Source organism: Mesoplodon mirus (genome assembly GCF_964341445.2).
Source record: "Mesoplodon mirus genome assembly, chromosome: 1".
Classification (NCBI taxonomy): domain Eukaryota; kingdom Metazoa; phylum Chordata; class Mammalia; order Artiodactyla; family Ziphiidae; genus Mesoplodon; species Mesoplodon mirus.
Window position 1 is genome coordinate 74084840 of NC_138976.1, and position 14601 is coordinate 74099440.

Genomic DNA, 14601 nt, shown 5'->3' on the forward strand with positions numbered 1-14601 from the left:
AGCTTATAGAAAATCTTCAGGTGACAACAACTTAGGAAAACAAGTAAACGTGGTTTCGTTTTGTTTTTTAAAAAAAGGCATAAAGTAATCAGTGTTACATCAATAGGCTAGAATGGTGGTACAAAAATCAGTAAGATGAAACTATATAAGGGTAAGTCGATACAGGATAAAAAGAAATCAGAGGTTTAGCTGAAGGCTAACCTTGGCAGCATTCACGTGAGAAAAGAACTGTGTGTATGTTTTGCGGGAGAGGGAGTTTTTCAAGAAGTCGTGTTTTCTACGTGGGTTAACTCTGAGTCAAGGTTGGTGAAAAAAGTTAACACGCTCCTGAGTTATGTTAACAGAATTTTGGTGTCCAGAGCAGGAGGCTAACCGTCCTGCAATTAGCCGCCATCAGAATACCTCTGGAGTTCTGGGTGCTATGTTTTCAATGGGACACTAAGAAAGTAAAATGTGTCTAAGGGCGGGGCGGGGTTGGGGGGGACCGGGATGGCTGGAAGTCCAGGCATCACTCAGATAGCAAAGTGAGGTGTTACAACCCGAAGGAGAATGTCTTGAGGCAGATACGTTTATGAATATTTTAAAGGACATTTCTTGGAATGAGAACAGATTGACTCTGAAGTTCCAAGCAGAACAAAAGCTAGAAGTCAGAGGGCTGAGTCTGTTTTCATATAGGAAATGCCTGTCGTGTTTAGAGCTGTCCTTTGGTGCCACGAACAGCTTCCTGACACGGTGAGCTAACGCTGGGCATGTTCGCACAAGGTTACATGATGGTCTGCTAGAGGCGATGCAGGGGGACACATCTGGGAAGCTGGACCAGGTAGAGCTAAAACCCCTTCTAACACTCAGAATTCCCGCTAGGAATCTCCCTCCTTATCCAAGTAACTATATATAAGCCATGTCTCTAGACTTGGAATAGCTCCACCAAACCCAGACCCTGCTTTTTCACCATCACCATCTCTTCACAGGGGCAATTTTAAAGGGTACAGATGCAAATTAGGATGAATCCCTTTTCCAAGAAAAAAAAGATCTTAGGTTAAATATTATATAAAGGGAGAATATAATTTTAAAAGCCTTCTACACAAGCATGCTTAACAAATCAAAACAAAGCCTTCCAATAATACTTCATATCAAGTTTTCTATTTGGAGAAATAAAATGGTGGGAACAGTAACGACAGATCCGTGCTACCTCTAGTAGAGATGACCGCAGAAAAATTTTACATGTGTGAATCACACAGAATTATTGCCTCTAGGAGGGGAGAGGGGGTCACAGTTTTTAAAAGCATCCCCCTAAAAAAAATTAAGACTGGCACTGAAAACAAAGGCAATAAATAGACACAAATTATCCTAGTTCTTTTTGAACAATAAAAATACATCTGTCCCAGAATCATGCAAGAACTTTGAGAAAAAAATAAAAACTGTCTCATAAGAGCTAATTAATTCTTATGTATCAGTTAAATATAGATGGCAGTTCTTATTTAATACGCTGCTAATGTACATGACTGTCAGAGCTGTAACATTTGACTGAGGTGATGGGAAGGAGGTTAGTCCAGGTGGTACTTCTTTCACAGGTAGGTTGAGTTACTATATTAGTCACTGACTTTACTGGTGCAAAAATCTCAACACATGGCGAAGTACATTTCTCAGCAGCAATTTCTAAAACCAACCAAAAATATGATGTATCTAATTAAGGCCCTCCTAATTTGAGTACCTCCTACTTGAGCACCAAATTTGGTAAGAGACATAAAAAACATAAACTGAGTAAGTGCTTTTTTTCTAGAGGATCACTAACACGAAATATACATGAAACATGTAGCAGTGGAGAATTTAGAACATACTTCCCAGAAGTACCTAAACGTGGGCAGTAATAGAATGGGCCTTACCAGGGTACTTTCAGGAAAAGTAAAACAAATAAATAAAACCAGAGAAAGGGGGAAAACAAACAAACGATTCAGTGTCTGCAGGTTGAAATATTTAAATAGCCTCTCCCTATAGTACAAGCAAAGACATGCTCAGTCATCATTCCCAGTGAAGCTGTGTTTTCTGGTTTTGGAAATAACAGTATGAAAGCCGTATGAGCAAGGACATTTTCTTTATAGTGCTCAGAGCTCCATTCACCTACCTGATTTGCTATAAATTGTCTGAAAGGCTGATTATTAATAATTAAACTGTTCAAAGAGCTGTATTAACTCATCAAATCTTCGTAACGCCTCTAGAGGCAGGTACAGTAATCATTCCATTTTGTGGACTAGGAAAACTGAGGATCAGGGAGTTTAAGTAAATTGCCCAGCTGCTCCACAGGTAGTAAATGGTAGAGATAGGATTCAAATGCAGGTAGTTAAACCAAGACAAGAGCTTCAACTACTGTGCTATGCTTAGCTGAGGTTAAAGAGACCTAACTTCATACTACTCTGTATTGGGGGGTGGGTTCTGGAAAAGTCATCAGCCCATAGCCCTGTGCGTCAGGAAATCACAAACCTAAAAGGCTACGGAGCCAGCAGGTGATATAAAGGAGTGAAGTGGGCCAGGTGCGAAAAACACAATGATAAATGGCAACTGACACTCCATATTGGAGGGACGGTAGTGAGCGATGGGGATGGTGGCCGCCTAGAGCAGACAGTCTGCAACGGGTTGGGGTGTGGGTTCCACTCCTACTGTTACTTTAGGGAAGGCTAGGTAGAGTGCTGCCAGATTTTTAGGTTTTTCCAAAAAAGGGGGAAGGGGGGAAACCCTGATGTTTTTATAAGAACTCTCTCCAGCTTTGATGTTTGCTTTAAAAAAAAAAAAAGGAAAAAAGAAAGAGAAACATGAAATAAAACCATCTGTTGGCAGTACGTGGTCCACTGACTGGTGACTTCTTTTACACCATTAAAGGAGGAGACAGCCATCACCTGGCATAAAAGGCCTCGCTTCCAAATCTCCAAGGACTTTCTTGGCTCTTCTCAATGTTACAGCAGCCCTAGGCCCACTCAGCAGGTAATGAACACAATGCCTGTTAGATATCAAGGCACACCTGGTCAAAGCCACAGGCATTTTCACTCTCCTGGGACAAAGGCAAAAAGTGAGAGGTATGTGCAGAGTGATACTCTCTGCTTATTTTTCTCTACACCAGGGGCTGATAAAATAAGGTGTTAACTGTCCAACCTGGCTTCCTGGAAACTACTCCTTCTTCCAGCCAATCTACCAGTACAGCTGGGGAGGAACAGAAACGTGACAGAGAGAATTACTGACTCCGGGTTTACAAGGAAGTTTGCGTGTTCACCTGGGCAAAGAATGATCTCGTGGCCAAATTTTCCTTCCTAGATTACTATCATTCCCCTGTGCCAATGAACAGCTTATCCAAACCTAATGTAATGGGGCTGCCCTTTGTGGCCACTTTAGAATGCTCAAAAAGAATGACTTAAAAAAAAAAAAAAGGAAAATAATAGTGAAAATAGTAAGCAGGGAACCTGAGAGACCTGGTAGGTAGAGAGGAGCAAGAAATTCTGACCCTTCCACACGCATCTGCTCCTATGTCCCTTTCACCATTTCTGAAAAGTCTTTATATTTTCTCTAAGGAGCTATCAGTAAAACCCCAGTAAAAGTTTCTTGCTTTTTATACTACTTAATCTTCATGATGAGGTTTTCTTCCTCATATGAAGACATGCAACTAAAATTACCATGAAGAACTAAAAGCACAACTTATCTGTAGTAAACAATTCCAGTTATATAGAGCAACACCAGTTAATGTCAAGAATTTTTGGTAACGAAAAATTGATTCATGCCACTATGTAACTTAGAGGAAAAAAAATTTCAATTTTTCAACTGAAATGAGATGTCATCTTCCTATTAAAACTGCATCACATGATTACTGAGTAGAATTCAAATCAACCGACCAAAATGTAGCCTAACTAGTTTATCAACTATATAGGGCTGCCTGACACCCTAGAACATCTTTACTTTGGTTTTCAAATAATTGTGTATTGTTTAAAAATGGCCTGGGGATAGTGTCCAGTACAGATTTCTCAAAGTTCACATTGAAAAGTTCCATGAAAAAGAGGGAAATCTGCTGAAAAACCATCCTGTCTAGGTAGGGTTATGAGAAAGAGGGAGATGGCTTGAACAAGTGCTCAGAAATTCAAGTGTCTTGGAAGGAAAGAAGGAACGGTATGTTTGATGGAAGCATCGGTTTGGCTTAAAACAAAGTCCTAGCATGAACATTTACCTTAAATATGTGATACGACTCTTTTTCTCCTCTAACACCTCAATCTAAAGGTATAATTTCACTCTCTTTCCAATCCTTCCACATCAGTGATGGTATTTTGGAAATCCTTAAGAACCCTTCTCCAGCTTAGGTTTTTTTTTCTTTAATTTTGTCATCTAAACGCCTATTTCCAAATACCTTAAATAACACCTGGTAAAATATCACACAAAATATCAAGAGCAGCCCCTCTGAATAGAGTACAAGTTTACTGATACCTCTGGAGCAAAAACCATCAAACAGGAGGTAGAAAGGGCCCGGAACCCAGTGTACACCTTAATAAATCGTGCTCTGCCGGCAGCGTTACCTGTGGTCTTGATGAAGATGATGGAGGTGAAGGAATGAAACGCTCACCTGTCTTTGTAGTTTATCACAGTATCAATGATAGCGTTCATCTGCTTTGTCAGTTTAGGGGGATTTGGTGACAGTTTCTCAGCTGGAGGGCGACCTCTCCTCTTCTTGGCCTTTTCCACATCTTCTTTTGCAGGATCTTTATCCACATTTCTTCGTCTTTTTCGCTTCTTAAGCCGTACTTCCTCTTCCATTTCTTCCAAATTGCCGTCTTCAATGGCCTGTTAACAGGGAACGAAGGAGAAAAATTCAAGACAAGAGAATACGGAAAAGAAAACAATTTACATAAGTAGAATAAAATGAAACTAACAACAACAACAAAAAAGTAAAAGTTAACAGTAATCAGTGAAGTAAGAATTAAAAATAGAAGACCACCATATTGGATAAATGCATCTTTAACCCAAGTCTGTTTCATGAGCAAAATATGTGAAGGCCCGAAACACTAATAGCAAAGAATGTGACAAATATGAAAAGATCTATATATTTAAGTGTTTGAAGATAACTAAAACCAAATGACATTTCAGCTCAATATAAGAAAAAGACCTTTATTGTCTCATTACTGTAGAAGGTAAAAGGTAAACCAAAAAAAGGGGAGTGAAGAAGAAATTTCCCTAAGACTACATCCTTACAATCATATAAGCTTTGATCTTCTCTTCTTTGAGGTTTAACATCAATTTATTTGTGATTCACAACATAAAATCAAAATTCCATCCAGATTTTCTTCTAAGGTAGCAATTAGTAAACAAGGAAACAGGAAGTACAAAGCCACATTCCTGGGTAAACGCACTTAAATCATCCAGATCAAGAACACACACACAAACAAAAAACACTTTTTTCCAATTACCTGCAAACGCTTGCTTTAAACCAGAGCCAGCAGCACTAATGCAGAGAGATAATAAAATAGCTATAAAAACAACCAGGTATAAAAAGAAACCTGCTCATAAATGGCTAAAAGATCCATGTGACAGACCCAGAAGTTTAAACTTTTTTTCCCCCTAGTAAATCTCAAAACTTAAGAAGAATAAAGGGAAGAAAACCCCAAAACAAAAACTGCAAAGAAAAAAACAACAATAGATAAGAGAAAATTTGACCATGGAAAGGAAGATTTTTAAAAAGACCTTGAAATTACATTTTGAGATTGGTTTCTTACACAAAATAACTGATGTTATTTCTTCCTCCTGCCCCTCAATATTGCCTCCAGTATGTCTCGTGGCTGAAAAGAGCTCTAATCATCAGGCAATTACCTTCATTTCTCCACAGCACCAAACATGGCTAATATTTATGATCATGTGAGTATAACAATCAATATAAAGAGTGATTACAGCTCAGACATAATTTCTTTCACTTATGTACAATGCCTTCTGAAAAAGAAAGGTTTTGTGAAGAAAACCTGGTGCAGAACACAAAACAACCTGGCATGTTAAAAATGCCAGTGGGATTAAAAAAAAAAAAAAAAAAAAAAAGGTTTTCTATACATCTTCCAACGTGCAACCCCAGAGAAGCAACATGCACACAGACAGAATCCTAAAGGGACAGTCTGAGCCTAGGCCTTAATAATCAAAAGACAATTTCCATCACGATCCTACAGTGTTCAGATGATAACCACTATGAAGGAGGCAAGGTCTGATGGGTTATGAGGAAAAAGAAAAAAGAAAAAGAAAAAAAAAAGCTCCACGTTATTTCATTAATATTCATTTGCCTAAAAGCAGGACACCCACTATACAGCTAAACACACTGCAGCTAAAGCGAAAATCAAGAAAAGGAAATTGTCCCGCAAATCTTGGAGGCTGAACATGCTAATAATAAATACAGCATGCAAGGCTGTCAACAGTTAATGGTACTGCTCTCCTCAAGCACCCAGTTACACACAGAAATACGGAGAACACCGGCTTTTGATGTGTTACACACCTACACATGCCTGGGATGTAGTTCTACTGAATCTTCAAGACGGCAACGAAAAAGGATATTTACCTTACCACTATCAGCAGGCCGGCTATCGGAAATCACAGTTAGTGGGGATAAAATTAACAAGCCAGCAAAGCAGCGAGCTGCTAGTCTCTTCATCAGCTGATCAGGAAAAAAAAGAGAGCTGGGGAAAGGCTATGTTTTCATATACAAGTCATTTTATTTTACTGAAAATTTAATACTGAAAGGATTGTGGATACTCAAATCTGCTGTTTCATTCTACCCACTACAAGGCCCGAAGCCTTCCTCCTTCAGCCTGTTTTAATATTGACAACTACTTATCATATTTTTTTCCCCCTTATTATTCCAGGCAGCAGAATTAGAGATTTTAGCTCAGGTGGTTTCTGATTCTTACTTGCATTTGAACAATTAAGCCAATAAGAAAACAAATTAATATTCAAATTTATTTAAAAAAATTAAAACCAGGTATGCTTTTATTTATTTTTTATTTTTGTATTTTAAAGCTCATCTTAGTGCCTTGAAAAAATAGGCTGCATGGTTTTGGAGCAGTCTAAGATGCATTTTTTTTTTTTCTTGGATAAAAGACTTTTTCATTAAATGCATGTAAGTAAAAGCAATGTGCATGTTCTCAAATATTTTAATACAGTATGTTATTCTCTTTAAAGAAAATCCCGAACAACTGTGACACTTCACTTTCAGTTTCATGCTGTAAAATTTTTCATTGTTTTTCTTTTCTGTGGGATAAATGATGAGGGGGAAGTTGTGAAAAGAATATTTCTACTTTACCTCCTCCCCCCCTTAATTTTGCAAAAAAGGAACAAAGCATAAGCTTGTGATATTTGGACTTTTCAATCTCTAAATCTGGGAGTAGCTAAGAAGCAAAAACAAATCAAACTGCAAAAAGAACCAGTGAAACGATTTTTATTACAATTGTTAATACGTGCAGATTCTTAGTAAATTTAGGTTTTGGAATCATAAGGAAACACACAAAGTACTGACCATTATTCCCCTTAAATTAAGGTTTTATGCAGGAATGCAGAGAATTACAAAACATCTTCCCTCCTCCCCAAAGACCCCAAACACATCCATATGCAGTGCTTTATGTTCAGGGATTTCTAAGGGTCTTTTTCTAATGGAAATCAATTCACTAAATATTTCCCCGTGCTTTTCGCACTTCGAGTGGAGTAAGATTACTCCTGCCTGTAAGTAAAATTATGCATGGAAAATTTTAAACTATTCTCCTCTTTAAAAAATTATTTATTCAACTGGCTTCACTGACACCACTCAGGGCTAGGGGCGAGTGACACACACACAAAACTTGCTACACAATGCTCAAGTACTACCCCACAAAGAATTCCCTTCCAAACCTTTTACCAGCACAATATTGAAATAAATCACAGAAGCAAACCCCCAGTTTCCGACTGGTGACGTGTTGCGCAAGAGTGCGAGCCCTAATTCAACATACAGACGGCTCCCATGCTGAACTGCCTCTAGATTTAATGAAGTGAATAGGAAGGAAGTCGGGGGAAAAAAAGTGTACAAATAAGAAATTAACACTTTCCTTCCCTACCCAAACGGTGAGACACAACTACAGCGAAGTTTGGTGAGGCACTTCTTCCCTTAAAGGCACATGGCACCCATTTGGCTCCCGATGCCACTAAGGAAAAAACCCTTCTGGTGATAAAAATCCCCAGCCAAGTTAAAATAGTTAAGCATATTTCAGCCTGCGTTTTTTCCTGAATGAAGCTGGGAATTACTCCTTCCTCCACTGGATGGCAACCTTCTCCACCCCCACCCCCCTTCTTCTCTTTCTCTTTCAATTTTTTTTTTTTTTTTTTAAAGAATACATGATCATGACACAGGATGTGCAAGGATGAGATACAGAGTGGCTCTTTCCCCAATGAGTTAAGAAAGCAGCGTGTGTGTGTGTGTGTGTGTGTGTGTGTGTGTGTATAGGTTCTGATAACAAAATGCAGGAGACGGTCGTGCAGGATTAGCTGTTTTAAAGGAAACACTTTGCAGCTCACAGAGCACACAGCAGACCCGGGAATCAGCTGCACGTGGGTCCAGCCGTGCCCCTCTGTCATCTTGACACACACTACATCTTTTAGTGAAAGATGAACAGTCCAGAAAGTGTGCATTATCTTTGCTCTTCTCAACCTGTGGTATAGTGGGGTGCTATTGTATGTAACTCCACAATACCAGGCAGCAGCAAAACGGATCCATGACTATGAATAGGTAAACAGGGACAAGCAAACAAAAGCCACAAGCCAACTCCGGGCGCATTGTTTCACTGTGGTTGTCTTTTCCACTCAGCATCTCCAAATCCACCAAGCAGTGCGGCACAGCCTTTACAGTGGAACAGATCATCTTAAGAAAAAATGAAAGGAGCAATTCGAGAGCAATTCTAGACAATGCATGGGATATCTCTTGGATATGAAATGTGAAATTTAGTATTCTAAATTTAAATATCTGCCCCCCGACAAGGTCTCTCTTTCCCTCTCACCTCCCCCCGCCCCTCTGGGGGTCCTCCTCCTTTAGGACTCTAATTGGATTCCAGAAGAAGACCAGGATGCTGCTGGGGGTGAGGGTTACAGAACTGAGGGCTAAGCAGTAAAGACAGGATTGTTGCTAATTACATGTCAATTCCAGTGCTTCCTGCGGATCACTAAACTTGATTTCAGTATTCAGGGAGATTAAACCTCCCTCAAGCCCTGCTAAGACCTGGAAGCAAATAATACAGGTAATGAACCTCCAAACAATCAGAGCAATAGCAGCAGCAACAACAACCAATAAGTGGAATTTTTAAGAAAAATTTAAGATTTCTTGTATGAGAAACTTTCTTATAATAGGAATATTTAACAACAACAAAAAATTGAACGTGGAGCTCTTGATCAAAACGCCACATTATTTTAGTCACTCGGTTTAATAAAGACTGTAGCACTTCCGGATGCAGAATTTCAGACCCACAGCTGAAACTGGACAATTGTTAAGTTTTTGATTATCATGTGAAAATAAAGGGAAGCCTCATGAAAATGGAGTCAGGAGGCCACAAGGGGGAGCCCTCACAAAGCCCCACTCCACAGTCAATTACAGGAAGAGCTGTCAATTACAGAGCCCAAGAGAAGAATCATCAACAGGACAGAATCACCAGTTACAGGACCCAACCAGAACAGATGTATGGTTGACCCTTGAACAACATATGGGTTTGAACTGCACGGGTCCACTTACACACTGATTGTTTTCAATAGTAAATATTGTACTACAGCACTACATGATTTGCAGCTGGTTGAATCCCACGTTGGGTGTAGAGGACCTGCAGGTGCAGAGGGCCGACTATAAATTATACACAGATTTTTTTTTTTTTTTTTTTGCGGTACGCGGGCCTCTCACCGCTGTGGCCTCTCCCGCTGCGGAGCACAGGCTCCGGACGCGCAGGCTCCGCGGCCATGGCTCACGGGCCCAGCCGCTCCGTGCGGCATGTGGGATCTTCCCGGACCAGCGCACGAACCCGCGCCCCCTGCATCGGCAGGCGAACTCTCAACCACTGCGCCACCAGGGAAGCCCTATACACAGATTTCTGACTGCTGGTATGGTCAGTGCTCCTAACCCCGGCGTTGCTCAAGGGTCAACTGTACATTGCATCTCCTATAAGGAATCTACTAACCCAGCAACACAGCCAGTGAGAAAACATTGTCACTCTGAACTTTCCCTTTTCTCCATTGGAATTTTATTCAAAACAACCCCTCCCAACTTCCTCCTTTTTCTCCATAAAATAACGTTCCTCTCCTTTGTTTGTTGGACTTGCCTATGGTTTTTGGTACAGCATGCTTGTCCTGGATAACAATTCTCTGCTATTCCCGAACAAGCTCATTTTTGCTGGTAAAATAATTGTTTTATTTTTGAGGTCAACAATTATCACCCCTCAAAGCAATCTGTTAAACAAGTATGCATAAAATCAAATTTCCAGAGGTGAAATAAGCAGGACACAAAAAGACAAATATTGTACAATTCCACTTACATGAGAAAGGAGAACAGTGGTCCCCAGGGAACAAGTGAATAGGGGTACAGGGAGTGGCTGATTTATGAGTACAGAACTTCAGTTTGAGATGATGAAAAAGTTCTGGAGTGGAGAATGGTGATGGGTGCACAACAATGAGCTTAAATATAAACTTAGAATGGTTAAAATAGTAAATTTTACGTTATGTGTTTTTTACCCCAATAAAAGAGTCCCCGAAAAAGAAACCAAATTCAATATTAAGGAAAAATCCCCAACAACTGCAGGTTCATACACATCCTAACACCTCAACACACAATGCTAGTGAAATCTTGCTAGCTTTCCTTCCAAACTCAAACCTTACAGTATTTCAACAAGAAGCACGTTTGGTCTTGTCCTGGCCAATGACTAGAAGCCTTTTCAAAAATCCTCAATTATTCACTCATTCAATGTTATTAACGAAATATCCATGATGTAAGGAAATACCTGTACACAGACTTTATTCTGTGGTTAACAAATGCCTCAAATACTCAAGAAATGAAACAGCTTAATCTAAAGGCTAAGGATTTTATTAGCATAGTTTAAAAAAATTTTTTTTTCTTCTGGGGTGCAATTAACTGATGATCATTTGAAAGACCCTCATTTCTTATTTCACTCATTTGTCAGGCAACTGGGATACCAGCTCTCCCTGAGTTGGGGACTGAAATGTACAACGCTGGTCATTAAGGGAAAGCAGATGGAGCCTCAGTTTTACTGAATTTCTGGTACTGAGAGCTTTTCGGTTTCTTGTTTGACAACTTTAGATACTTTTGCAAAAATGACCCAAGGCTCTTTCTTTCCCCACTAATGACATAAGGAAGCCACATAAGGACACCTGGAGGAGGAGGGGAAAAGGGGAACCACACTTTATACAGATGAGACAAAGTAGATTAGCACATATTTCAGGTAAAAGAAATTTGGGGTTGGGAAGAGGAAAAAGTATAGGGACTATAAAAACTATTTCAGCCACAAGGCCAACTATGGACCTTTGGGGCAGTATTAAACATAATACTCTATCCAGAGAATGACTTAGATTTAGTGGAGGGAGGCCCCCCAAAACCTTTGGTCCCGTAGACCCTACCACATTACAAACCTAATGTATTAACACCTTTGTTCTTGCGAGTTAGGCACGTGCTATGCTCCAGCCCCCTTGGTGGAATCAACCACAGAACCCAAGAGAGAACTTGGGAGCCTGCAAGAGGTTTAGAGCAACAATGGAGAATTAAAAGAAATACACTTCTGCTTTCTTACCCTGAGACCATACATCCAGTTACTATCAAGTCCTAAGAGCCAGAACTCCACCTGCTTGTTTCTAGATCAGGGCTTCTCTGGGGGGCCTGGGCCACCTGTGTACTTTGAGGTCCTCAGGATACTAAAAAAATGAAGACATGCCAAAAGAAGGTAACAGATTGCGGTATAATGTGAATGCTTACAAACAATAACTTAATGCTTCTGAGACAGATAGGTAAAACACAATGATTAGGAGTATAACCTCATTTAGAGATGATGACAAATGCCGAAGCACAAGTCCTGGAGCCAAATAAACAGTGCTCTTCTGGGCTTCCCCGTGACAGGCCGTCCAGGAGGAATGGAGCCCTCACCCAGGCTTACAGGCCACCAGCACAAGACCAATTCTCTCATCTGTAAACCCACCATGGTTAAAGCATTAAATTCAAATGAGACAGGGGTTAAGAGCAGGGTGCTTGTTCTGCTCGAGGCAGATGTCAAGAAGGCCTCCAAGAGCCAGGTTACAAGGGAGGAGGCCACGTAAGTAAAGCAACACAAGAAATCAAGAGCACAGTAGTTTGAGGCCATTTCGTAGAGGAAGGAAAGCACATCAATTTCAATACATGTTAAGATACATGGCATCCTGAATCCTTCTACTATTACCACCATCACCACTGACAGCAAGAGTCGCAGCTAGCACACTGTTCACCGCGTTGCCAGGCACTCCGTGCTCTATACACATTTGCTCATTCGATCCTCACAACACTATGAGATCCTGTTATCCTCCTCATTTTACAGATGAGGAAACTGAGGCACAGAGAGACCAAGCGTACAGGATTCAGAGATACAAACTACTCTGTATAAAATAGGTAAGCAACAAGGATACACTACATACCACAGGGAATTACAGCCATTATCTTGTAGTAACTTTTAGTGGCGTACAATCTGTAAAAATACCAAATCACTATGCCGTACACCTGAAATTAATGTAAGATTGTAAATCAACTATACTTCAAATAAAAAATTAAATCAGTCACAGACCCAGGACGTGAAATCTGGAAGTTTGGCTGCATAAACCACACTCTAACTTGGAGGTTATTCTACTTTACAGCACAAAGGATGACTCTGAATCATCAGGAAAAGGCTACATTATGCTTAGGCTTAGGTGAATAACACAAATAAAAACATAACATGGCACATCTCAGGAAGACTTCCAGCAAAGACAGACAGACACACATAACATGCACATGTGCGTGCACACACACACACACACACACACACGTATGCAGTCCTTGTTTTGTGTGGAAGTGAGGGACCATACAAATGACCATGCAAGTAGAAACCCAACAAAGTCATTCCGATAATCAATGGGAAAATTATGATCATTCCATGACACTGACAAACTTGTATCAAAGCACTGAGAACTCTTGCTGTGGGTTATGCATGTACAGGGAAATGAAAAACAGTAAAATGAGTATTTAGAACACTAATTCAAAACATTAGAAATATGACAGTAAAATGGTAGAAAATGTATCAAGAATATCTGGATAGCACTTGGCTTCTTTTTGTTCTCATCAAATAGCTTAGGATACAGAGCAAGTCTTTTCTAAGCCTTGGCAAATTGCCAGGGATCAGCTTTCACCATTTTATCCTTTGCCCTTTCAATGTCTTGAAATCTCTCAGGTTCCCTTAATGTGAAGTTCTCTCTTTTTTTTGGCTGGTGTCACTTCCTCTGGGACATCTTCATCTTCTTCATCACAACCATTTTCTTCATTATGTCGGTAAGTTCGCCTTCACTAAGTTCTTCTGGCTGAATATCTAGATTCCACTCCAAAGGCCACTTTGTGATCCTACATCTTTCTTCACTTAAGCTCTTGATATGGCTGTCTTCCAAAAAAGATCTGTCTCATCAGCAGTAAACATTTGTGATCATCACAACCTCCTGCCTTAACTCATCTTTGGAACCTGGGTGCAGATTTCACAGTCATGCCCTTATGTGCCCTGGCAGCACCACCAAGCTCACTCAACAATAATCAATTCATGCCCATTTCTGAAATGATGAAACCAGCCTTTACCAGCAGTAGTATGTTCTTCTCCAGGTTCCTTGTAATTACCATTTTCTTTCAATGTGGCAACTAAATTCAACACTTCGGCCTGAGCACTAAGCAAACTGATAGGATTTTTTTATTATTATTGTTATAGTCTTCAATCCAAAGTAAATACTCAAATTCAACCATAAGTGGCTTCATGTTCCTAGTGCAATTTACACTAAAATACGTTAAGGTGACTTTAGCTTGCTTTTTATATTCATGGGGCTTTTCCAGTGTGATTTGTATTGTAGTTTCATGAGGACTCCTATGTTCAGCTTGATGTTGCCCTTTTCAAATCTTCTACACACATCCAATTTCACTTCCTGTGTTGTTACTTTCTGTCTCTTTGCTCCACTTCCACATCTGGTGATCAGTTTCCTCTCCTGATTATTTTTGTGGGTTTATCACTGGGACATGAGGAGCCACCACAACCGCATGCTTTGCTGTCTGTAAATGGACTGAACAACAGATGCTCAGTGACCAATCACCAGCACACTTTGGAAAAAGTGATGTGATTGGTCACTGATCCTGATATGCATCTGTTATTTATATAGTAATTTGTGGACCGAAGAGCTAGCAGCAAAGCTTATCATTTACACAGTTAGTATTCCACGGTGTTAGGGGCTGAACTGTGTCCCCCTGCAAAATTCTTATGTTGAGGTCCTAATCCCAGGTACCTCAGAATGTGACTGTATTTGCAGATGGGGCCTTTAAAGAGGTTAACTAAGGTA

At 40.1% G+C, this 14601-nt stretch overlaps 1 protein-coding gene across 12 annotated transcripts in view; it reads right to left on the reverse strand.

Annotated features, from left to right (window-relative positions):
• The window catches only part of SMARCA2 (SWI/SNF related BAF chromatin remodeling complex subunit ATPase 2), a 224175-nt gene that overhangs the window by 29952 nt on the left and 179622 nt on the right, over positions 1 to 14601 (reverse strand). For all 12 annotated transcript variants that reach the window (XM_082632252.1, XM_082632254.1, XM_082632253.1 and 9 more), the window contains one exon: positions 4595 to 4812. In XM_082632252.1, the coding sequence (XP_082488378.1) occupies positions 4595 to 4812 (218 nt within the window). The remainder of the gene's footprint in view (positions 1 to 4594; positions 4813 to 14601) is intronic.